The 23,374-nt window shown below is 51.9% G+C and overlaps 1 protein-coding gene across 8 annotated transcripts in view; it reads left to right on the top strand.

Annotated features, from left to right (window-relative positions):
* LOC102574673 (opioid-binding protein/cell adhesion molecule) overlaps window positions 1–6,370 on the top strand; it is a 749,440-nt gene extending 743,070 nt beyond the window's left edge. For all 8 annotated transcript variants that reach the window (XM_059719855.1, XM_059719858.1, XM_059719859.1 and 5 more), the window contains one exon: window positions 373–6,370. In XM_059719855.1, coding sequence (XP_059575838.1) covers window positions 373–501 — 129 coding nt within the window. In that variant the 3' untranslated portion in view covers window positions 502–6,370. The remainder of the gene's footprint in view (window positions 1–372) is intronic.
* Window positions 6,371–23,374: the final 17,004 nt, after the last annotated feature.

The raw sequence follows: 23,374 nt of genomic DNA, 5'->3' as shown, positions 1-23,374 counted from the left end.
GAGCACACGGAGGCAGTCACAGCAAAGGGAGGGGAACGCGGCTTCGTGGCTGGAGGGCACTCGTTCTCAAATTGCATCGCACAGGCCAGGATCGGCGTCGGCAGCATCCCTCCCTGGTGGGCTGCATACGGGGAAGAGGGGCGACTGAGTCCTGCAAGAGCAGTTGAGGGGATGATGTGTTCAAAGGAGGAAATCGGGGCCACGAACAAAAAGGGAGGAAAGGCCAGCCGTGTGCTTATCTGGGATACGCTTGAGCCGCAAAGCATTTTGCGTGGGGCTTTCATTTGAGTTGCCTCTCTGAAAAATGTTAATGCAAAAGCCCCATCCCTCTGCATGGCGCTAACAGCCCCTCTCTTTCTCTACCTTGTCCAGGCCCTGGAGCAGTGCACGATGGCAGCAACGCGGCTTCCAGAGCAATGGCCTGCCTCTGGCTATCGGGCACCCTCTTTGCTCACTTCCTCATCAGGTTTTGATAAGAAAGCAGAGGGTCCTTGGAGGTGACGCCTGGCTTCTCCCACACCACAGACTTTACTCTCTACACTGCGGGGGCAACCACCACCGTTTTACAGCGTGAACGTACTGCCGGGAGGGCGGGGGAGGGGGTGAAGGGGAAGGGGAAAGGGATCTGACAGCCTGGTGAGGGGATAAGTCATGGGGGTTTCTCAAAGTAAGTCGTTTTCTTCTGCCCCAGCCCCGCCCCTGAACCCTATTTATACACATGTCCGAAACGGGAGCGTGTCTCGGCCAAGCCCATTAAAATTGCCCCGAGAGACATGCCTTGGTTTGAGAGACGATGCATAGCGGAAGCTACAAAAAAAAAAAAAAAAAAAAAAAAAAAAAAGCAAAAACAAAACAAACAAACAAACAAAAAAAGCAAAGAAAAAAAAAAGAAGAGTCAAAGTGTCCTATTATCTCTGTGTCTCTTAAGCAAAAGGATTGTTCTTTCTACTTGTTACACTGTACATACTTGTTCAAGTTTCTAAGTGTCTGGTTACACCTGGGTTTCACCTTGCTTCCATCTGGGTGGATGTTTTAATAGGCTTCATCCCGTCAAGCAATTCCCATGCCCACCCCCCGCACCTGGGCTCTCAGCAACCGCAGGAAACAGTGGCTGTGGATGGTCTGTGGCACTCGTGCCATGGAGGACCAGAGAGCCCTTAAGAGCACAGCTAGGGAAATGCTAGGGGCGCTGTTGTTGCCTTGCACTGTAGCTGAGGGCTGAGTGACTAAACTGAGCGGATCTATAGACAACGTGGTGAGTCATCCGTCTTTCCATCCATCAACGTAATCATGCAGGCTTTCTACCCATCTATCTCTTCTCTTCACCCATCCATCTAATTACCTACCCATCTGGCTTTCTAGCTAACCAGCTATTTGCCATATTTATCAACGTAATTATCTGTGTTTCTATCCAAATCTCTCTTGCTCTGGTCTCCGTCCATCCATCAGTGTAATCATCTCGATCTCTCCAGCCAAGTTTCTTTCCCTCTCCATCCATCCGTTTCTTTTTCCCCTCTGTTTTCGCTCAGGCATCCACCTGTTACGGCGGAGGAGAGTTAGAAACTCCACAACCTTATGCTTACGCCACACGGCTCCAGGCTAGCTCACGGCCCAGCCAAAAAGATGAGCAATATCTGGCCCCTTGTCTGATGAAGCCACGTCAGAGTCAAAGCACAAGACGGGTTAACGTGTACGTTTCAGTAGCAATCCATTGCTTAGTGCCACCAGGAAAAAAAAAAGCATAATAATAAAGAAATCAAGCTGCTTCTGCTGTCCTACCTCCCCAAAATGTTTCTCTTCCAGCAGCAAACACCCCAACACAAGGCAAAAACCACCCCCTGACAACCCTTTGCCTTTCAGAGCCAGTGACTTCATATCCGCTAACAGGTGCCTGCGTCCCTGCGGCTCCGCAGGGCGGCATGCCGGGTGTCTTTCAGACCAGCCCCCAAGCGTCTGCGGCTCCGAGTGGTGCATCCACTGCCCGTTCGGGGACCGGCAGAAGCCATCTCTCACCTCCGTCGCCAGCCCCGCTCCTTTTTTGTTCCCTTAGAAATCCATCCAGTCTGAAGCTGATGGAGGCCAATTATTTTGCTAGTGTGTTGACATCACTCTCGTGTTTGTTTGGGAAGCTCTTATGAGCAGAGGGTACTTGAGTAGCTGACTTAATTTCCAAGCACTTGATTAACTCAACATTGAAAACAGACGGGAAAGAGGAAGGGAAGGGGAGGGGGAAAAAAAAACCCACAAAAAAACCCTATATTCACGTGGTTTCCTGTGTCTCAGCTGTTTCTGTTCAAGTCAGAGAGGGAATTTCTGGCGCCGGGCTCTGAAATGTAGCAGCAGCACTATCGAAACTTTGACTTTTCAGACTGTGGATGTGTGTTTCAAAGGTTCCTCCTGGTTCTTCTCCAAGTTTCCTGGCTCAGTTTAGGCCTTATTTAAAAGGGACGGAGCACTTTCTTCAAAGCCCAGCGACAGTAAGAAGAGGAGTCTGTATTGCTGTGATGTCTTTGAATGTACTTTTCCCAGTCAAACCTAACCGCTAGCTTTCTGGAGCAGGCGAGGCAGGAAGGGGCTCAAGGACTCCAGCCTTCTCAGATTGATTCAGTCCATCCAACAGCCCTTTCCATCACTGCCTGGGAGCAGATGGGGCCGTGCTGCAGAAACCGGATCTGTGGGATAAATGGAGTGGCTTCTACAAAACCTGCCTAGTAGAAACCTTTTTGCTCGCCCTGATACTGCAAGACACAGAGACTACTTTTGAGGTAGAAATGGAGGTGAAAGGAGACCGTGATGTGTGTGGGGTTCCCCACCCCTCCTCTTTTTTTTTTTTCATTTTGCAACCGTGGCTATATGACTGTCCCGCCGACACTTGCGCCGATACCAGACACCGGGCAGTGGGGGTTGAGCGCAGTCAGGGAAGCAGTAAGGAAGTATAGGACCTACCGTACTGAGCTGCTTAGGCCACGTTTTGGGAATGCAAGATGAGTTTGTGGAGAATGAGTGACTGGCACCGGCTCGCAGTGGGTTCAGGTGTGATAGACGGATGGTCAAGAATGTGCCATTTTGGGTCTTCAGCTCTGTCAATACATGTAAACTTTCATGAATGATTACAAACAAGCATTCTGATGTAACTTATACAAGACTAAACATTTGGGTGGTATATTCATAAAAAAGGAAAGGGAGGGTCTTCTTTTGCGTTAACACACATAACACAATCCCAACCCATCCCAGTTCTTGAATGTACATGTTTTCTTTCCCCGTGTATTTTTCCTTCCAAGGAGGGAAGGCTGGAGTACGAATAGTAGCATGTTGCACTTTCCTCTAAATGTTTTCCTGCTCTGAAAAAAATCTAACAGTGCCCTCCCCGGCTTTCGCCTGGATAACAGGAACTACATTTCAGCATCCACATGAAGAAAAGGAAGCAACCCGCTATATCACTCTCCCAAGAGCATTACACAGCATGGTAGAGAGAAACATAGGGCAAAAAAAAAAGAAGAGGAAATGTTGCATGCTGAGTTAATCTCTACAGGAATCTTTGCTGCAATGTTTTGGCCAACAAAGACCTTCATTCATTTTGGTACGTCACTAAAGACACGCAAAGGTGTATTTTAAAAGTCCAATACATATACTGAGTTCATTGGCTCACAAGGAGGAATTCAAAAGAACTGAAGCAATAGATTTTCATCACTTTACCCCCAGGGTCAATTGAAATATATGCTCTAGTTCAGCCACAATTTGTAGCACGAGGGGGCAGGAACCACTGGATGTCACTTGAAGCCTATGTGTGTACTACAGGAGGCCAGATGAGATAAATGCAGGCGGGGCGGGGGGGTGTCTCAAAATCTATGAATTGATCCTCACGAATGTATTAGGTGGAAAAAAACTAATAAAACCAGAAACAACAGCAGCAAGTACCTCTGCCTGTCAGAGGAGGTCATCAAACAGCATTTTATGTGGTTAATTCTGCTCCAGCGCTGTTGAGAATCGGAGAGGAGAGCAGCTGGAGACCACAGAGGCGAGGTCCTCAGGAGGGTCATTAGCTAGCCCTATGTAACCCACTTTTCTTCCCCTCCCAACCATCGCTAGGGATGCAATAAGTCTACAAGCCTCATCTGGGGACAATTTGGGGGGCTCAGAAGAGGAAACACAAATTACTCTTACAGGCAAAGCTCTGTCAGGTGGAATCTAAAAAGCCTTTGCCTGCAACAAAACCCAAAGCAAGTCCCAATAAGCTTCCATGTGTTTCATGGACTCACTAACACTTCCAAAAAATGACGGGAACTGAAACTCTTGGAGATCAAGCTGGTACCAGACTTTTCTTCCACAACAGTCAATGTTATGTACCCTATTTATACGTGTTCTTCAGGTGGATTTGATTTTGAGTGGGACCTCACGAGAAGTGCTGCTATGTGTGTGTGAGTGAGCAAGGTCCCCATGCACGCCTGAGGTGGCATAGCATATTACTCTTTTGGGCAAAAGTATATAAAAGGCTTTTCACTTGATCATCTCAAGTGCCTTGAGTTTTTAAGCTACACTTTGGAAGGATTTCCACCTCCCTATGCAACAGGGAACCTCTTGTTTCTTGAATCTGCAGCCCATCTCCCCAGGAGAGCTTGATGTGAAGAAGATGCTATCGGTTTGCCTTGAGCAAGCCATTGTGTAAGGCCCTCTTGCAAGATCCGCGACATTGCTTTTAAAGACATCCATTACAAACCAACTCACTGAAAAAAGGGATCACTCAGAATAGTGATGCACGTGGCAGCAGGACAAAGGGTGATCCTGAACAGATCCATAGGAAAGGCTTGAACGTGATGGGTGAATCTTTGAGTCACTTGGTCTGGACAGACATCTCAGTGTTCTTGCCCAGCAAAGGGGAAGAAGCAACGGATGGGAAGAAGACATTTCCTGACTGTAACCCCCCGCCCCAGTTATCTCTACAAACTGGTGAAAATAAACAGCCACCACCGCAAAGCTGAACAACATTTCCATTTCTGGCCAAAAACCCGATTCACCCCCTTGCCTCCCTCACCGACAGCAAGAGGGTTTTAGTTTTTTTTGCACAGCCCTAAGTTTTCAAAACTTTCCAAGTGCAATTTTTTTCCCCCAAAGGAAGGAACATGTAAGTAGCCACAGGAAGCCTTTATAAAAGGCAGTGGTATATTCCTGAAGAGTCCTTAAATATGGATACGATGGAACGGTCCCATTCCCAAGGAAACAATTCCCATTCTTCCCTTGCTGTAGGGGAACAGTGATAAAGACTGCAATTAAAAGGTGTGGCAGGAAACAGCTGGACTTTTGAAACCAAGGCCAAAGGATCGACGATAAATGCATACTGTCCTTCTGCTAGTTGACACACACACACACACACACACAAACACATATATGTATGTGTATATATATATATATATATATATATATATATATATACACACATACACATGCACATATATATATATATGTATGTATATATATATATACACACACATACACACACACACACACACATATATAAAACACACACACACACTCACATCAATTACTCTTTACATACTAAACATGCTGGGTCCAAGGCCAAGTGAGTGGAGTGGATCAGGCATGTTTGAACGAAGGCAAGTGCATGCCCAGGTCTCTCCAGTATTGTTAAAGGGATGCTTTAGGCTCATCCAGACCCATGGCTTGAGGACTGACTTCTTCCAGCTACCATGGGCAGTGAGCGTGAAGAACAGGGGAACCTCCAAGTGAGTCCTGTCTCGGCCACACTGTTAGTTCTTTTGGCAGAGAAAACTGAAAGGATTGTCTCTCCTTATTACAAGAAGTGGGGAGATTTTTTTTTGTTTGTTTTTTACAAGTTTTAAGTTTCTTGTGACATGTCAAGTGCAGTTGTGAGGAACATGTTGGATGTACGAAACCGTTAACTGTCCAGTTCCAAGTCCTTCTCTATGCTAGGTTTAAAAAGTTCTTCTATGACTTATCAATGGTGCAGTTCTACTAGCTGTGTCAAGGCAATGGGTGTGCACATTTTTCTCACAATTATCCTTAAAAACCACAAAAAAAAAATAATTTCGTGTGTTCTAACGCTTTAAAGAAAAATAAAAGATCGAGTGGATACAAAAAAAAAAGCAAACCTTTTTTTTTCGTTTTGTTTCCTTTTCCTGTCAGCCTTCTAGGATTACTATCATTTGATTATTATTCCTGAAAGCAATGAAGTCAAGTCTTGATTTTTTCCGTCGATAATTGTATTAAAAGGGTGAATATACTACCTGAATTTTGTGCATGTTACATTGTAGTTGTAACCTTTTCTAATTCAGAAAGAATAAGAGATGGTTGTGATTGTGCAGTGTATCAATAAAGTTTGAAGAACTTTGTACCTTTCGGGGGCTTTTATTCAGGGCTTTGCCCCATTTTACCCCCCCATGGGTGTTAGCGAAACAACAGTTTCTAGCTGCTGGAGAGATTCAGCTTCAGCTTCCCTCTTTGAAAAAGCACTTAGGCAAGCGTGTGTTGATGAAGAAATCAGTGGGACCCCAGTATTTTCTTAAGATTAAACAGGTGCTTTAAGTGCTTTGCTGATGGAGGATGGAACGAGGCACATTTTTAAGTGTTTTGCTTTCCTTTAGCCATACAGAGACTGTGTTGGTGCCCTCAGCTCCAGTTCTACCAGAGCTGGCACTTCAGGTTTGTGACTAGCCCTCCAAACCTGCCTCTCCCTTCCACGCGAAGGGCTGGCTGCACTCATCCTCATTGCTCTGTCTTCCAGGCCTGGGCAAAGCAGCGGGCACATCCCTAAGCAGCGTCAACCAGCGCAGCACCTGGAGAGATGCTGCGTGCATGCATGGAGCTTGCCCGTCTAGGCGAGCCCTGCCCTCGGAGTGAGACGTGATGCGAGAACCAAGCACGGGGCCTGCTAAGCCCTGTGTTCATCACGGGGGCACAGAAGGGAATTGGTGAGTATTTATTCACCAAGGCGCCCCTGGGGGTTACAAAAAATAATGGCCACAAGCTAGCAGAGAGCAGATTTAGACTGGACATTAGGAGGAACTTCTTCACAGTTCGAGTGGCCAAGGTCTGGAACGGGCTCCCAAGGGAGGTGGTGCTCTCCCCTACCCTGGGGGTCTTCAAGAGGAGGTTAGATGAGCATCTAGCTGGGGTCATCTAGACCCAGCACTCTTTCCTGCCTATGCAGGGGGTCGGACTCGATGATCTATTGAGGTCCCTTCCGACCCTAACATCTATGAATCTATGAATCTATAAGCGGAGGACATCTAAGTGAATGGTTCTTCTTTAAGATCCCATCCACCAGGAGGTCCCTTGTGCCCATCAGCCTCTCGCTATAATCATCTTATCTGACCCATGCATACCTGTCTCACAGTGTTCGTATCCCACATTTTTCACTTGCCCCTATACTTCCTTCTTCCCTCATCCACCTTCCCACCCACACACCCATCAGCATGCAGGTAGCAAGTCCACCCCATTTATTCTGGCTGCACTCTATCCGTTGGCTTGCCTTTCCATCTATCATCCATCTATTTATTTCTACATCATCTACCACTCACCAGCCATTCATATACACCCATTATTCTCCACTCCCATTTATCTCTCTTCCCCACCCCCCACACACACCCATTCTTCCAACCTACCTGCCTAATGTAACCATCTCCACACGTATATCCCTCCATTTATTTATTTAACCATCCATCCCATCCATCCATCAATCCATCCAGCGGGCGTCTCCAAGCTAGCCTCTGGCAGACACATACCTATTTACACAGCCACTTCAGTGTAATGAAAATCTTTGTTCTTATCTCTCACTAACATTCAGCAGGGGAAGCTTTATCCAGTTATTCTTTAAGCACAGCAGTTAAGTGATCCGATGCATTTTCTTTATCTTGTTCAAAAATACATGCTATTAAAAAAAAAATCCCAGAAAAACAACAGCAATGCCTTTGGAGATGTAATAGTATTAAAGATGTTTCTGTCTCTATCAAGATATATCGACGCAGGAGCAGGGGAAAATAAATAGAGAGCAAAAAACCGTGGTAGAGCGCAGGCCGGGGCTTAACCCTTCTTAGCACAGTGCACAGCTTCATCCCTTTACAATGCATTGCTGCCTGCACTTCAGGGTGTTTGCCATTGAATAACACCGGGCTCCTGTATGACCAGGAGGTCCCTTCCAGCAAAGAGAATGTTTTTTAAAGGGCCAGGCATCATTTCATAGTGCTATCCATGTGTGTGCAAGAGCGGGCAGGCTTCCCAGTCTCTTTACCAAAGAGTTTGTGCAGAGTTGCACCGGCTTTCCCAACACAGATGCATGCGAGGCATAATAAGCAAAACACCCTCAGGCTCTGACTAGCCTGTATTAGTCTATCAAGTCTTTACCTCTCTGTTTCAATACCCAAGGACACTGCAGAGGGAAAGGCTGGTGTGTGGTGTTCAGCCCACTTTCTTCCCAGGCTGGTCTAAATGGAGCCCCAATTACTTTGCACTGGGTTCTGCGGAGAAACTAATGCCCAGGAAACCACTTGAGGAACAAGAGAGGCAGCATTTGCCTGGCCTTCACCATCACCAAGGAGCACTAGTACTGGCCAGACACGGGGGCATGTGGGTACCGTCACTGCTGTCATCTGTGGGCCTGCTGTGAGTAGCCTCTAGCCCCGCTGGAGAGGCAGGTGAGTAGCCTCTAGCCCCATTGGGGTACAAGTGCCTGTGCCTCCTTCACACCAGCACTCCTAGGGCTGTGATGGCAGAGATGTTTAAGACCAGGGCCTGTGTAACCATGGCCAAAGGATATGAGTTTTATGACCCTGAGCCCATGCAGCAAGTGTGTGTCAGCAGCACGCGGCAAGCTGGATCAGGACCTCGATTTACAGCCTCACAAAAGACAAGGGGCCCCAATAGACTGGCATGGCCATCGGCACCGGTTCTGCTGCTGTTCCGCAGGCTGACCTGGCAGCGCTCTGCCCTGCTGTCTGGGACAAAGCTGGTTCATAACTATGCTAAACTATGGCAACATCTCTGCTAAGACAAATGGCATTTTACCAAGATCATTCCCTGCTACTCTTCCACCCTGAAGAACAGCAGGTAACAGAAAACAACACGTACTTACCTCTACCTAGCTACAGTTGCTTTAACCTCTGTGCACCAGGCTAAAACCTAACGTGACCACTGACCAGTCTCAGGGTGGCTTTTGCACACGTTTTCTTTCCAGCTGTGCCCAGAGTTTCTGGATGCTCCCAGCTAGGCCAACATAAAGGAGCCTCATTTTAAAAAAGTGGAAGGTCAGCACTTTTCAGCAATGGAAAGCCTTTAGGGGGCTGCGAGTTGAGCCCTACCACATCACCAGTCCCTGTTACAACCATTGGGCTCCAGATCTAGCAGCTCCAAGGGGAAACCTCCAGCACTTATGGACTCAACATACCACCGAGGCCTTGCTAAAAAAGCTGCTACAAATCAAGACAGTCACGTTCCTTTTCTGGCAGTGCCAAGCAAATATGAGAGCACCCAACAGTGTGGATTATATTAAACTACAGAGCCCTGATGAGGTGAAGAGAAATTGCACCTATCAAGGGGGAAATGAATGACCACTAGACCACCTTAAAGATAAATACGTGCTAAGAAAAACTGCTTAGCACACAGCAATCACCCATAAAGACTAAATGCGTATGAGAGCAACCACACTGCCGTGGCTGAAATATTGCAGGTATTCTCTTTTCTAAACACTGGGAAATGCAGCAGAGCCTCAGAAATTATTGCTGGGTAATTTATCTAGGAAGTCCATTAATGGTGCCCAATGACGAGGGTCACCCATGTCAGTTATTAAAGCTAACAGTTTGCAAATGCTGCCATTTAAATGTCACCCTTTATAGAGTACAGGACTGGAAGGGGCCTGCTGGGACAGTCAAGTCAGTCCCCATTGCTGCAGGAAACAGCACCCTATAATCCTGCCCTTAAACGCAGCACCCTCCAGCTCCAGTTAATCAGCCGTCTGTGCTGTTTCACTCTTCTTGGGCAGTGCAGTTGGGCTGTTTCCCCCGCTCTGTGTGTCTGGTTTCCCCATTTACAGCCATTTTCTACCCTAATTACTAGACTCTAGCTAATGCAGTGCTGTTGAGATCCCCATCACCACGGGGAATGCTGGACATGGTCTCTGCTGAGGGACTCTAAACGGCACCATGAGGCCAATTCAGCAATGCCACAAACAATTCCCAGTGGGGTCAGAGAGGGTGGGCTGTCCTTTCTCGCACCAGTCATGGGTTAGGTCCAAAATGGTTCATGCAGCTCACTCCATCCTGCCCACCACGCAGCAGTGGGGCCTGAACAACCCCAGGCCCCGTGTCGCAGCCCATCACACACTAACCACGTTAGCAAAAAAAGCTTTTTAAGTATCCCTGACACATAGCACCTGGATAACATCCGCGCAAGCAGCCGGGTGCTGAGCCAAGCACCCCTCCCCATGCAGGTCGCTGTTGGAGAGCAGGTTTCCTGCAGAGCTATTTTCCCCAAAAAACCACCAAAGGCCTTTTTTCCTCCCCAAACTCAATTACTGTTGCCTTGAGTGGTGGGGCAATGGGGGCCGTGCCCCGTCAAGGCAGGCTGCAGGTGCTGTTCCCCCACCGCGCAGCTAGTCGTGGCAGTCGACTCAGGGGGGAGAAGCAGGCACAGCTGTGACGGGCAGCCAGATGAGACGCAACACTGCCGCTGCCTAACGCAGGGGTCAGCCCATTAATCACAGGGTGACATGGGACTAGCAGGGGGCCGAGTGGGCACCACTGTAATTCGTTACAATTTACCTGCTAGGCGGCTGTGAGCCGACTCCCTGCCCGTGGCGGGTAGGAACAGCTGTGCTGCCTGCTTTCCGGGCACGTTTTGTTTTCCAGCAGCCACAGGGAAGCTGCTGTGATTCCCCCACTCTCCCAGCCCACCCCCCGCAGCCCTTGGCAAGCAGTTTTCTGGCACCGAGAGGGTTCGGAGAATGAGGACAGGGTGGGGAGAGGGATGCACTCTTTCCTGCAGCCTCTTGCACAAAGCTGGACTTGGGCGTGTGGCACCTTGGGGCCCATTTTACCCCAGCTCTGCCACCTGTGAGACAGATCAATTGGTCCAGAGGGGCAAGGACATGCTCTGCTGCTTCTTGGGGCCCCACAGACCACCCCTCCTGCCCCTACACAAACACACACGCTGCAGGTGGCCTGTCCGGAAGCAGTATCGTGACAAGCCACTTGGCCCTGTCTTCACCAAAAAAAAAAAGGCAAGAGAGGCGGAGGCACTAGGGAAGGTGATGGCAGCCCGTCCCTCCCATTTGCAAAGAGCCCCTGGGACTGCACAGGCCATGCTGCAACTTAGGGAAAATTTACTTCGCTCCCCAAGTTCAAATAGAGACTAAAATCTCTTCCGTATGTGTATTGATTTTATGTCGGCCAAACACAGGTGGCATCTTAATTGTGATGTGTGTGATAGCTCAGCGCCTGAAAGCTTTCGTTTATCTCTACCTGGTTAAACAACTTTAAATAATAACAGGTCAATACGTCTGTCTACTGACCAGGCCTATCCGCCCCAGCTCAGAGGAAGAGGGAGAGATGGTAAGCATACTGTAGGACCAGCCTAGCAAGGCAGCCGAAACCCAGTCCTGGCACCCCCCTGGCCCAGGGAAGCTGGGCTGGGACACACAGAGGTTTCCCTGTTACATAGGGAATAACAATTTGGGCCAGGACGGGATGCCGGGCAGGACTCCCTCACTGCATAAGGCTGTAGGTGATGTCTCTTCCCCTACAGCCACAAGGAAGAGGTTTCAGTCTTACCACCCCCACCTGTATGGCCTCTGCAAGAGACTTAGTCTCATTCACTCTTCTCTGTGCTCCCCAGGCCAGGGGCAGGGAGAGTTGCCCTGGGTTGTAAAAAAAAAAAACAAAACAAAAAAACTCAGGGATTTCAGAGTGTGTCAAACCTTTCAATCTTCTCAGCAGTAAATTGCACTGGAGACAATTCACTCCTCTCGGTAGACGTGTTGCTACAGTGGAATTTAATGGCTGTTTTGCAATCCAGCGAGAGACATGGGTACAAGCTGAGAGACGTTGTTACATGTGCTTGGTTCTGATCAATTACATTTATTATTGATGGGGTGCCATAGATATACAGGCCATTTTCCAGTAGGGAAAAAAATACACATGGTTAGGAAGAGAAAAAAAAAACCCTTGCTGTGATCAGCATATGAGCTAAAGACAAGGTTGGGAAGACAGTGATTAAACTGAGCAGGAGGCAGTGGAATTATATGGGGCCATTAACAAACTTCGGGGCTGAAGTGCAGGATGGATGGAGCCAAAAGACAGGCAGGAAAAGGACTGAATGTTAATTAAAAGGCTGTTTCAAGTCTAGAGGATGCTTAGGAGTGAAGTTGGGAGTGAACGAAGCAATCAAAAGCTCTCGCTACACTAGAGGCCTGACTGAAAATCGCTCGCAGTTTGACGTGTCTACGCTAGCCCTACTGAGCTGGTGTCAAAAGCCTAGCTGGTTTGCCCTGCATACACACCTGCATATTTTAAAGCCATTGCCCTGGATCTCACCCTGCCGGGAGATCTCCAAATGCACCGTGGACTGCTTGAACCATTTTGGCTTGTCCACTTCCATGTTAGCACCAAACCAGTCCAGACTGACCTGCTTTCACCTGGTAAAAGCCCAGCTGTTCCTGCTTACCAGTTGTACTGCTTATGTGTGAGGGTGCAAAGCATTGTACAGGCAACCTAGGGGTTAAACAGCTTGTTTTAACAGTATTGTGCTGTACTGTAGATGAGGTTAAAGGCAAGGGACAGGAGAAACACGTGGCTAGAAGGCAGGGCCTGGTTTGAAGACCACTGATGTTGAGATGGATTGACACGCACCCCTTCCCCAGCCATGGAGCGGCTGGGTTTGCTGCTAGCACAGTCTGTGGTCCTGTTCCATGTGCAGTGCAGATGCACAAGTATGTAAGTAGGCAAAACTACATGATGTACAGGAGGTAGGTTTTGAACCTGTGCCTCTGGAATTGTCTTACATGGTGCTTTAACCACTAGGCCACAAGTTGAATGCTCCCCATTGCTCTCTCCAGTCCTCTTTCTGAAGTGGGTCCCTGGGCAGCCAGTTGAAGAGAAATATGCCAGGTGAGAAACAATACTAAGTAGCTTGCTTGTGGCTTAGTGTGACACCTGCTGTAATACAGACCAGCAAGTTCTGAGTTCTAGTTTAGCCCCTTCCTTTCCTGTTGCACTGCAGAGTGCAGTGGCTCAGTTTTAGTAGGATGGAGAGAAGCTTGCTCTTCAGTCTAGTCTATAGCCCAGTGATTAACGCACCGTGCTTGCAATTCAGAGAAGAATGAGTTCAAAAAACCTTTGGCACAGGATGAGACATGGCTAGAGGGCAGGGCCTGGCTTGAAGCCTACTGAAGTTCAGACAGATTGCCAATGACTTCAGTGGACGGGGGGGTGTTTCTGAGCAGTCCAGCTGTTTGTGCAGGGGAGAGAGGTGCTGGGGGTGTTTCTGGGTGACCTAGTTGTTGCAGAGGGTATGTCAGAGGTGTGAAGGGGGTGATGCCAGGGCATGTTAGGGATGTGGTACAGGCATGCCAGCGGGGGGGAGGGGTGTCAGCATGTTTGTGGGTGATCCGGATGTACGGGGGGGGGGGGGGGTGGTGCGGACAGGGGATGCATAAAAGGAGTATGCCGGGGGGGGACGCGGTGCCAGAACGTTTAATGGCAATCCACTTTTTGCATTGGGGGCATAGCGGGGGCGTGTCAGGGGCATGTCAGGGGCATGATGGCACTTTTCTCCACGAGCTGGGTCTTCTCCGGGGGGATGTCGGGGGCATGTCAGGGGCATATCAGGAGTGTGTCGGTGCATTCGTCGGCGAGCCGTTTTTTTCGCCAGGGTGTGTCAGAGGCGTGTCGGGGGCATGCCAGGGACTGGCCGGGGGTGTGGAAGCACATTTGTCAAAGAGCCGTTTTATCACTGGGGGGGTGTCAGAGGCGTGTCGGGGGCGTGTCAGGGGCATGCCGGGGGCGTGTCGGGGGCGTGTCGGCGCGTTCGGTGCCGAGCCGGTTTTTCGTCGGGGGTGTGTCAGAGGCGTGTCGGGGGCGTGTCAGCGCGTTCGGCGGAGAGCCGGCTTTTCGCCGGGGGCGTGTCAGAGGCGTGTCAGGGGCATGCCGGGGGCGTGTCGGGGGTGTGTCAGCGCGTTCGTTGGCGGGCCGGTTTTTCGCCGGGGGCGTGTCAGAGGCGTGTCGGGGGCGTGCCAGGGGCATGCCGGGGGCGTGTCGGGGGCGTGTTGACGCGTTCGTCGGCGAGCCGGTTTTTCGCCGGGGGTGTGTAAGAGGTGTGTCGGGGGCGTGTCAGGGGCATGCCGGGGGCGTGTCGGGGGTGTGTCGGCGCGTTCGTCAGCGGGCCGGCTTTACGCCAGGGGTGTGTCAGAGGCGTGTCGGGGGCGTGTCAGGGGCATGCCGGGGGCGTGTCGACGCGTTCGTCAGCGAGCCGGTTTTTCGCCCGGGGCGTCAGGGGCATGCCGGGTGTGTCAGAGGCGTGTTGGGGGCGTGTCAGGGGCATACCGGGGGCGTGTCATGGGTGTGTCGGCGCGTTCGCCGGCGGGCCGGTTTTTCGCCGGGGGTGTGTCAGAGGCGTGTTGGGGGCGTGTCAGGGGCATGCTGGGGGCGTGTCGGGGGCATGTCAGCGCGTTCGTGGGCGAGCCGGCTTTTCACCGGGGGTGTGTCAGAGGCGTGTCGGGGGCGTGTCAGGGGCATGCCGGGGGCGTGCCGGGGGTGTGTCAGCGCGTTCGTCAGCGGGCCGGTTTTTCGCCAGGGGTGTGTCAGAGGCGTGTCGGGGGCGTGTCAGGGGCGTGTCGGGGGCGTGTCGGGGGTGTGTTGGCGCGTTCGGCGGCGAGCCGGTTTTTAGCCGGGGGTGTGTCAGAGGCGTGTCGGGGGCGTGTCAGGGGCATGCCGGGGGCGTGTCGGGGGTGTGTCGGCACGTTCGGCGGCGAGCCGGTTTTTAGCCAGGGGTGTGTCAGAGGCGTGTCGGGGGCGTGCCGGGGGCATGCCGGGGCCGTGCCGGGGGGTGTGCCGCGGGGGGAATGTCGACGCGTTCGTCAGCGAGCCGGCTTTTCACCGGGGGTGTGTCAGAGGCGTGTCGGGGGCGTGTCAGGGGCATGCCAGGGGTGTGTCGGCGCGTTCGGCGGCGAGCCGGTTTTTCACCGGGGGCGTGTCAGAGGCGTGTCGGGGGCGTGTCAGGGGTGTGTCAGCGCGTTCGTCAGCGGGCCGGTTTTTCGCCAGGGGTGTGTCAGAGGCGTGTCGGAGGTGTGTCAGGGGCATGCCGGGGGCGTGTCGGGGGCGTGTCGGTGCGTTTGGCGGCGAGCCGGTTTTTAGCCGGGGGTGTGTCAGAGGCGTGTCGGGGGCGTGTCAGGGGCATGCCGGGGGCGTGTCAGGGGTGTGTCAGCGCGTTCGTCAGCGGGCCGGTTTTTCGCCAGGGGTGTGTCAGAGGCGTGTCGGAGGTGTGTCAGGGGCATGCCGGGGGCGTGTCGGGGGCGTGTCGGTGCGTTTGGCGGCGAGCCGGTTTTTAGCCGGGGGTGTGTCAGAGGCGTGTCGGGGGCGTGTCAGGGGCATGCCGGGGGCGTGTCAGGGGTGTGTCAGCGCGTTCATCAGCGGTCCGGTTTTTCGCCAGGGGTGTGTCAGAGGCGTGTCGGGGGCGTGTCAGGGGCATGCCAGGGGCGTGTCGGGGGTGTGTCGGCGCGTTTGGCGGCGAGCCGGTTTTTCGCCGGGGGTGTGTCAGAGGCGTGTCAGGGGGCATGCCGGGGGCGTGTTGGGGGTGTGTCGGTGCGTTCGTCAGCGGGCCGGTTTTTCGCCAGGGGTGTGTCAGAGGCGTGTCGGGGGCGTGTCAGGGGCATGCCGGGGGCGTGTCGGGGGTGTGTCGGCGCGTTCGGCGGCGAGCCGGTTTTTAGCCGGGGGTGTGTCAGAGGCGTGTCGGGGGCGTGTCAGGGGCATGCCGGGGGCGTGTCGGGGGGGGGGGTGTGTCGGCGCGTTCGGCGGCGAGCCTTTTTTTTGCCGGGGGTGTGTCAGAGGCGTGTCGGGGGCGTGTCAGGGGCATGCCGGGGGCGTGTTGGGGGGGGCGTGGCGACGCGTTCGTCAGCGAGCCGGTTTTTCGCCTGGGGGGGTGTCAGAGGCGTGCTTGGGGCGTGTTCGGACCATGCCGGGGGCGTGTCGACGCGTTCGTCAGCGAGCCGATTTTTCGCCGGGGGGGGGGTGTATCAGAGGCGTGTCGGGGGCATGCCAGCGGCGTGTCGTGGGTGTGTCGGCGCGTTCGTGGGCGAGCCGGCTTTTCACCGGGGGTGTGTCAGAGGTGTGTCGGGGGCATATTAGGGGCATGCCGGGGGCGTGTCGGCGCATGTCATAGGCGTGCTGGGGGCATCAGGGGTATGCCGGGGGCATGTCAGCATGTTTCTGGGCGACTTATTTTTTGTTTGGGGTGGGGAGTGTCAGAGGTGTATTGTGGGTGTGCTGGGTGGGTGTCAGTGTGTTTGTGGGTGATCCCATCTTTCTGGGGGGGGGGGGGCTGGCATGGGTCGGAGGTGTGTTGGTGGCATGTCGGGGGGGGGTGTCACTGTGTTTCTCTACAACAGGGACAAGGGGAGGCAGAGGGACAATGGCGCAGTGTGGCAGTGGTGAAGTTGTTTGGGAGGAGGAGAAGCCGGTGCAGGCTGGAGGCCATGGGGAAATCTTGGTCAAATGTGCCCTGTGCACAAATGCGTGTTGTGGCTTCATCTCAGGCGAGCGTCTGGGTCCTGTAATTCCCCATCCTGGCTGCTATTGCCTCCAGCATAAAAAATAGCTTGTAATGTCACTGCAATGGCTTTAACAGGCAACCGGCTTCAGCACTGCAATAGTTAAAAGCTTTTGTTGTTGTTGTTCATGTACAGGCTGAGAGTTAGGGACACATGCTTTAATCCTACAGGGATTTAGAGTAAGTAAATTACAGTACTTTAAATAGAAGCCTTGAATTAATTATGAGGTCGGGTCTGATTTATAGACGAAACGCCACAATGATAGCTGGGTTATGACGAGAAGAATTAGCCAGGCTTGAGGTTCAATGGAAGAGCTGGAGGCTAGAACGACAGACAGACAGAGGACAATGTTGAAAAATCATAAGCCCACAGTTCAAAATAAGCAAAGGCTGCATTATTTAACAGAGCTGCAAGCGTGACAGACTAGAAAGGGCAAAATTGGGGAAGAGCCAGCGCCTGTGGTTAACAGGCCTAGCTGGAGGGTAACCACACTTCCCATCTACTAGAATCCCTTAATTGAAGCACCAAGGGGCATGGCCCTGTGTCACTTCACACACCCACGTGCCCCTTCCCCAGCCATGGATCGGCTGTTTGCCGCTCCCCTGACTTCCCCCGGGCTTGGGGAACAGTGCTTACCCACAGCTCCTCTGCCCGCTGCAACCCCCCAGCAGGGTCCATGCACCAAACTCTTTATTGCCAGAGCCTGGGCCCTTCTGTGCTGGTGCCAGGCCAGGTCCCAAGCCACCCCAGCACTGGGGCTGGGCTACCCCCACAGAAGAGCTGCCCACCCATATTGATCTCCCTTGGATTGCTGTCCATCTTCTTGGGAGTGAGTGGGATATGGCACCTGTCACTCACCTGGCTCAATTTTTAGCTAAGGAAGGAATGCAAATGTCTTTCTCGTTCCTCACCAGATTTCAGTCAAGGGCTTTTTTTCTCCTTTCCCCTTTTCCGTCACCACCGATCAATGGCTGTTTCATTAATGTGCAATCACAGTCTAATTAACTCGGCATTCAATCTCTACCACTTAGTGGTCCCGTCGCCAGCTTCAAAGCTGCCGCCTGTTTTGTAAGCGACAGATTTCCTATTACTGCCTATTTGAGCATGAGCAAAGTGACTGGAAATTGGAGGGAGGGCTGGCAGGGAGCTTGGGGAGGCCACAGAGGCACCCAGGAGCAATGTACTACTTGCTCCTGGTTTCCCTGTTTAACAAACAATTGTGCTTTTGAGCAAATGTGCAGCCTTCCCACTAACACAAGGCTCAAGGCTGCAAGGTGCACCGTGGAAGCTTTGCCTCACCGTCTTCTAGAGCATCAGGTGTGGACCCAGCATAGAGACAAGACATGGCAAGGGGATATCTTTTCCAAGGCCTGTTGCTTGGACACTCTCCCTACTTCCCCCACAGGCTTTGTCAGGAAATGACCCAGGAGAACAGAGAGATCTGCAGGACACAGGGCTGGACTGGCATGCTAGGTGCCCACCCCCCTGCAGCTCCATATGCTGAATGCCACCCCCTCCCCACCCCAATTTACTACAATGAAAAAGTTGCTCCTGATCTTTAATACCAACAAAGATGGTTTCTTCTCAGCTGAAGTTGGCCTTTAACATGCAAAAACTTGGAAGTCAGGATGTGGTATGAACTCAATAACCAAGGGTTTACCTCTAACTGCACATCCATAGATGACAAGCATGCACGTTCTCCAACCTCTCTCCTTCCTTCTCCTACTCCTACATCCCTAATCCCCCATGCATGCCCAAGGGCCTGTCTCTCTTAGGTTACAGCCACTCTAGGCCTCATCAGGCTGCCTTGGGCTGTCAAACCCCTTGGCTTCAGCAAGGGATGCTGCAACCAGGTCCCAAAGCCCAGCCCTTTGGTTTTCCAGTCTGGGCTTTCAGAAGATACTGAGCTCCTGCACCTCTCATCAGACCAGAGCCCTGGACCAGCCAACTCTGCCTCGTCTGCACTCAGTGCCTAAGCCACACATTTGCAGCTGAGACTACTCGCCCAACTCCCTCACTGCATGCTCCATTAGACCCCAGGAGGGAGAAGGGTGTGATGGTGCTTGTTAGCCCCCCCAAACTGTGCTACCCTTTGTATTTCCTTCCTGGAGGAAATCTGTAACCTTGGAGGTGTGCGGAGCTTGCCTAGAGCTCTGTCATCCATCCTGGCTTATCTCTGCAGCCGGCACATGAACCCAATTGATCATACACTTTTTCTTGTGATCCCAAAAGGAGGGGGAAGGGGACCATGGAGTCAGACGTGGCTACGCTTTTCTGCTACTTTCCCAATACCCAGGAAAGGCAGCTGGGAATGAATAAGGCTGCCTTTTGCATGGGTACAGTCCTGGCACCACTTAGTCCCCGCCTGCTTTGAAGGAAAGCAGAAAAAGGGTGGCAGCCAGTGAAGGGTCAGGAGATCATGCAAGACGCACATCTGAAATCAGGAGATCTCAAGTCAATTATCAGCTCCATCACTGGCCCCCCATGGACCCTGTGGTGAGCCATCACCCATCCAGTGCCTGCTTCCCCTCTGCTTTTTCCACTGAGACTGTCAACTCTTTAGAGGAAAGGACTGTCTTCTACTGTGCATGTTCCCCATGTAGCACGTGGCAACTACTAACAGCTGGAAACTACTAACACGCCATGGTGCCGACTCACCACATTCATGCCCAGCAGCTCCCCAACTCTATTGCTCGTCTCATTTCTGCATCACTCAGAAGATTATACCTGGCTTCATTGTGACCATGACACAGACGGTGCCCACGTTCCCTGAGAATCCAGGCAGTATCCCCAAGGGTCCAGGATACTTTCTGCATTACATACTGTCTCGTACACAAGCATCCCCCACCTCACTGCATGGGATTTACCTTTTTTAGCAGCAAATCCAAGGAACAGAGAATTAAGCCACTTGAAAAAGTCTGTTTCAATCATAGCCCTGCCCTGGAAACCAACCACTCTACACAGTGGCTCCACATCCCTTGTGTTAATCAGGTCTGGGGCAAATAAGCCCTCCTTGCAGGTAGGAGGGGAAGGAAGGGGCTGGACAGGGATGGGGAACAGCTGCTAGTCACAGGGACTGCAGTCCCCTGGAGCATATGGAGGAGGTTAATGCTGGCCACATCTCCCTGCTTCACCACCTGATGCTCACTGGTACTGAGCCAGGAGCAGCTCAGCCCTGGTGCTGCCCGAAGGGACGGAAGCTCAGGCCGAGTGACATCACTTGCAACATCTGGCTTGGGACCCAGCTGATATGATCCACATCTGCTGATCCCAGCCCCAGGCTATGGTCAACCTGGCTCCCACACAGCAGAGAGGGGTGAAGGGAGCAGGAGGGTGCCCCAGGATGAAGAGCACTGCATCCCATAAGAATGGGAGCCCCGGAGTCATCCTCTCACCCTCGTGCACCAGCTTATCTAGTGTCCCTTAGTGGCGCCTCCAGTGAACAGCATGAGGCCCCTTTCTCACAGGGCAGGAGGAGCCGTCAAGCTGTGGAGGAAGGGGAGGACACAGCTCTCTTGCTCTAACCAGGGGTCCAAGGTTGCACCTCTTTTGGCAGACGCTCACGGGCTGTTTGCTAGGACACCAGGCTCAGGGGACCTGGGTTTGGACAAGCTGCTTCCCCTCCCCAGTGTGGAAAATCCTAATTCCCTGCTCTTGTAAGGTGCCGAGAGAGCCCAGCGTGGTTCTTGATTTGCTCTAAACAGCAGAAGGGCTGCCACAAAAGCAAAACACTTTGCTAGTTCTCTGCAGGGTCCTCCATCACACCCGGCAAGGGAGCAGGGTGCAGCTCTGCAGGCAGGGGCTGAATTCAGCAGAGGAAAAGTCTCCCATCATTTTGCTGGACGAGAAGGCTCAGGGATGATGGGAGGCCTGCACCTGTCTCAGAAAGAGCAAATCTGTGTTTCTTTTCTCTCCTTAATCGGTGACCACTTTGTTTAAAAAGCATGAAATTACCACTCTGCCTCTCCAAAGTACTGGTTACTGAGGAGAAGATGATTATTATATCAGGAGCAATGGGACTGAACAAGGCCAGAAACTCACATCAGAAATTATGAGAAGGCACCTGGCAAATTTCTGTGCATTTGTCAAGGTTAGACTCCTCTTAAAGGGGCACTGCCGTCCTTTGATGCTGGAAAACAATTACCGTTCTAGGAATCAGCTCAAACTCCCCAGCAAGGCCTTCCTCTCCGCACGTGAAAATGCTGCAGCTGGTTTACAAGCACGTCACCCTCCAATCAAGTCTAGGAAGCACTAGTCCAGGCGAGGCTCAGTGTGGACCAGAGGGTCTGCAACATCTCACTCAGTCCTTGCTATTAGTATATTCGTACCTTATGGTACACAGCGCGTGGGTTGTGTTAAGGAGTTTCCCAGGACGCACCGTTTCTGGGAAGCCCAGCAGAGAAAGCCAGAAGATATGGCAGCTGCAGGGCTCTAGGAGAGCGGGGGAAGACATGGGGCAAGCCCACAAGTGTTCTCCGAACAATTGAAGTGGGGAATTGAAGGAAAAAGAACAGGAAAGGGGCTCCGGGACTGAGTCTAGGCCACTGCAGCTGCAGGAAGCACTTTGCCCTATAATTGCATGTGTAAATATATTAAGCATAAGCACCAGCTTGAAACCAAAGGGAGTTTTTGTCTCCCTTGCCCCATTTCTGGACCTACACTTAACAATTCAGCTTGGCTTGCGTTGGACACATTGACCGCGTGTGCTCAGCCACGTACAGTTCCCAGCGAAGGAACTAGGCACTCCCCTCCTCAGACCGTTCCCACTCCCCACCATCACTAAGGGCCTTCACCCACCACAGCTTCTGCTGCCCAGCTCACCCTCCGACCTCTCTGTGCCAGCAGAAAGCAGCCCGATCCTCCCTGGTCTCTCCTTCACTGCCTCTCTCCCTGCTGAATAAATGCTTTAATTCTTCTGTTGTGCAACTGCTCTCAGTAATTTACACCAGGGCAAAGACAGCGGCTGTATTGTATCATAACTCTGCACAGTGTTCAGGATGCCGTTTGTATGGAAGACGCTATACAAACCGGAGGTTGTACCATATTGATTATGCTGTTAAAAATGTCCTCTCGGTAATATCCATGTCTTAGCTGTTAAAAATGAAGTCTCCTAACCAAATCATTTAGGAAGGGGAGTGGGGGAGCATTCACTGCTTTCATTGCAGCCCACAGAAGGGGAGGCAGAGCAGGCCAGGAATAACCAGGGCATTGGGGCTGGGAGGTAGGATGCGGGGGGGGGGGGGGGGGGGAAGGGGCAGTAAACTTGTGGTATTGACCTCAGAGATGCAGGGTTTTACTCCATGGACTCTCTTCCCAGATCTGCACTGACCTATGGGAAAGAGTTTAGATCAGACTCCCCACCACCCCCCAGCTTAGGTTTCCACTCCCATGCTCTGCCTATTTAGAGTGCAAGTTCTCCAGGCCAGGTACGGCCTCTTGCCAAGTACATATGCAGCAGATCTAATGGGACTGGCCATTTTGGTTGGGTCCTTCAGCTATGACTGCAGTGCAAGTAATAAATCATCATCATAAGCACAGCTGAGTACACGTTATCTGTGATCACAGCTTTCAGGTGGAAGCTGGTTAAGTCTTTTCTGACACTCCACATCACAGCATACAAATTCTGCCTTGAACAGGGCTCAGATTGATGGAGTGACCTTAGCTGCCCTCTAGGCGTGGATTATGATATGGGAAAATGGGGTAGAGAATAAAGAGATTCAAATGACTGAAGAGCATTCTAGTGCGGCAGAGTTAATGCATCTAAATTCACCAGGTCAATGCAAATTACAACTCATTAGTTGCATCGCTCCCTTCTATGCAAGCGCCAGGCACCGGGAGAGGAGCTGTGGGCCAGAGCCAGCACTGGGGTAAATCAGCAGAGCTGAGCCAAAGTCTGCAGGAATAGGCCAATTTACACCATGAGAGGATCTGGCCCGTATATTTTCTTTATTACAGTATCTTATTTTAGATTAATGGAGTTATGGCCCCAGAAGGGGACTCAAAGGAACTGAAAGCCGATGGGAGTTCTCATGTTAATTCAGTTTAATCATGGCTCCTTCTCCTTGGCTCAGCAGTATCTGTGCAGGCACTGAGTGAGCACCTTGGGGAAGACCGGGTCCTTTCATGAGATCAGCTCATCTGTAAGCCACTGCCGCCTCTCCGGCGGGGCCTGCAAAGAAGTGGGTTGCGAGGCTGCTGTGAGAACCCCCACTGGCCTGTGATTCCTGTCTGTGCCCACGACCTTGCAGAGTGATTAAATCTTTAATTGCATTTACATATGTCCCTCGACACATGCATCTCCAGCAAGCAGCACGCCTGGAAGTAGCTGGCTCTGGCATGACTGCAACTCGAGCCCTTGGAGCCCCGGCTTGAAGAAGTGGCTTGTGATTCTGGGGGCACAAATGTGCCAGTCCCATTTGAAAACCCTGGCCCGGACCCTTGGTCGATAGATAGGCAGCAGTATATACACTTCCTTGGAGCCATTCAGCAACTCCCCAAGGATACAGGAGGGTTTCCTGCTATTTTGACAGGAGTCAGGAGATACACAAGTGAACGCAAGCAAGGCTGCCCTCTCCAGACCTTGTC

The sequence above is a fragment of the Alligator mississippiensis genome, chromosome 16 (assembly GCF_030867095.1).
Source record: "Alligator mississippiensis isolate rAllMis1 chromosome 16, rAllMis1, whole genome shotgun sequence".
In the NCBI taxonomy this organism is placed as follows: domain Eukaryota; kingdom Metazoa; phylum Chordata; order Crocodylia; family Alligatoridae; genus Alligator; species Alligator mississippiensis.
Note: the sequence above shows the minus strand (reverse complement) of the source record. Positions and strands in the feature narration are given on the sequence as shown.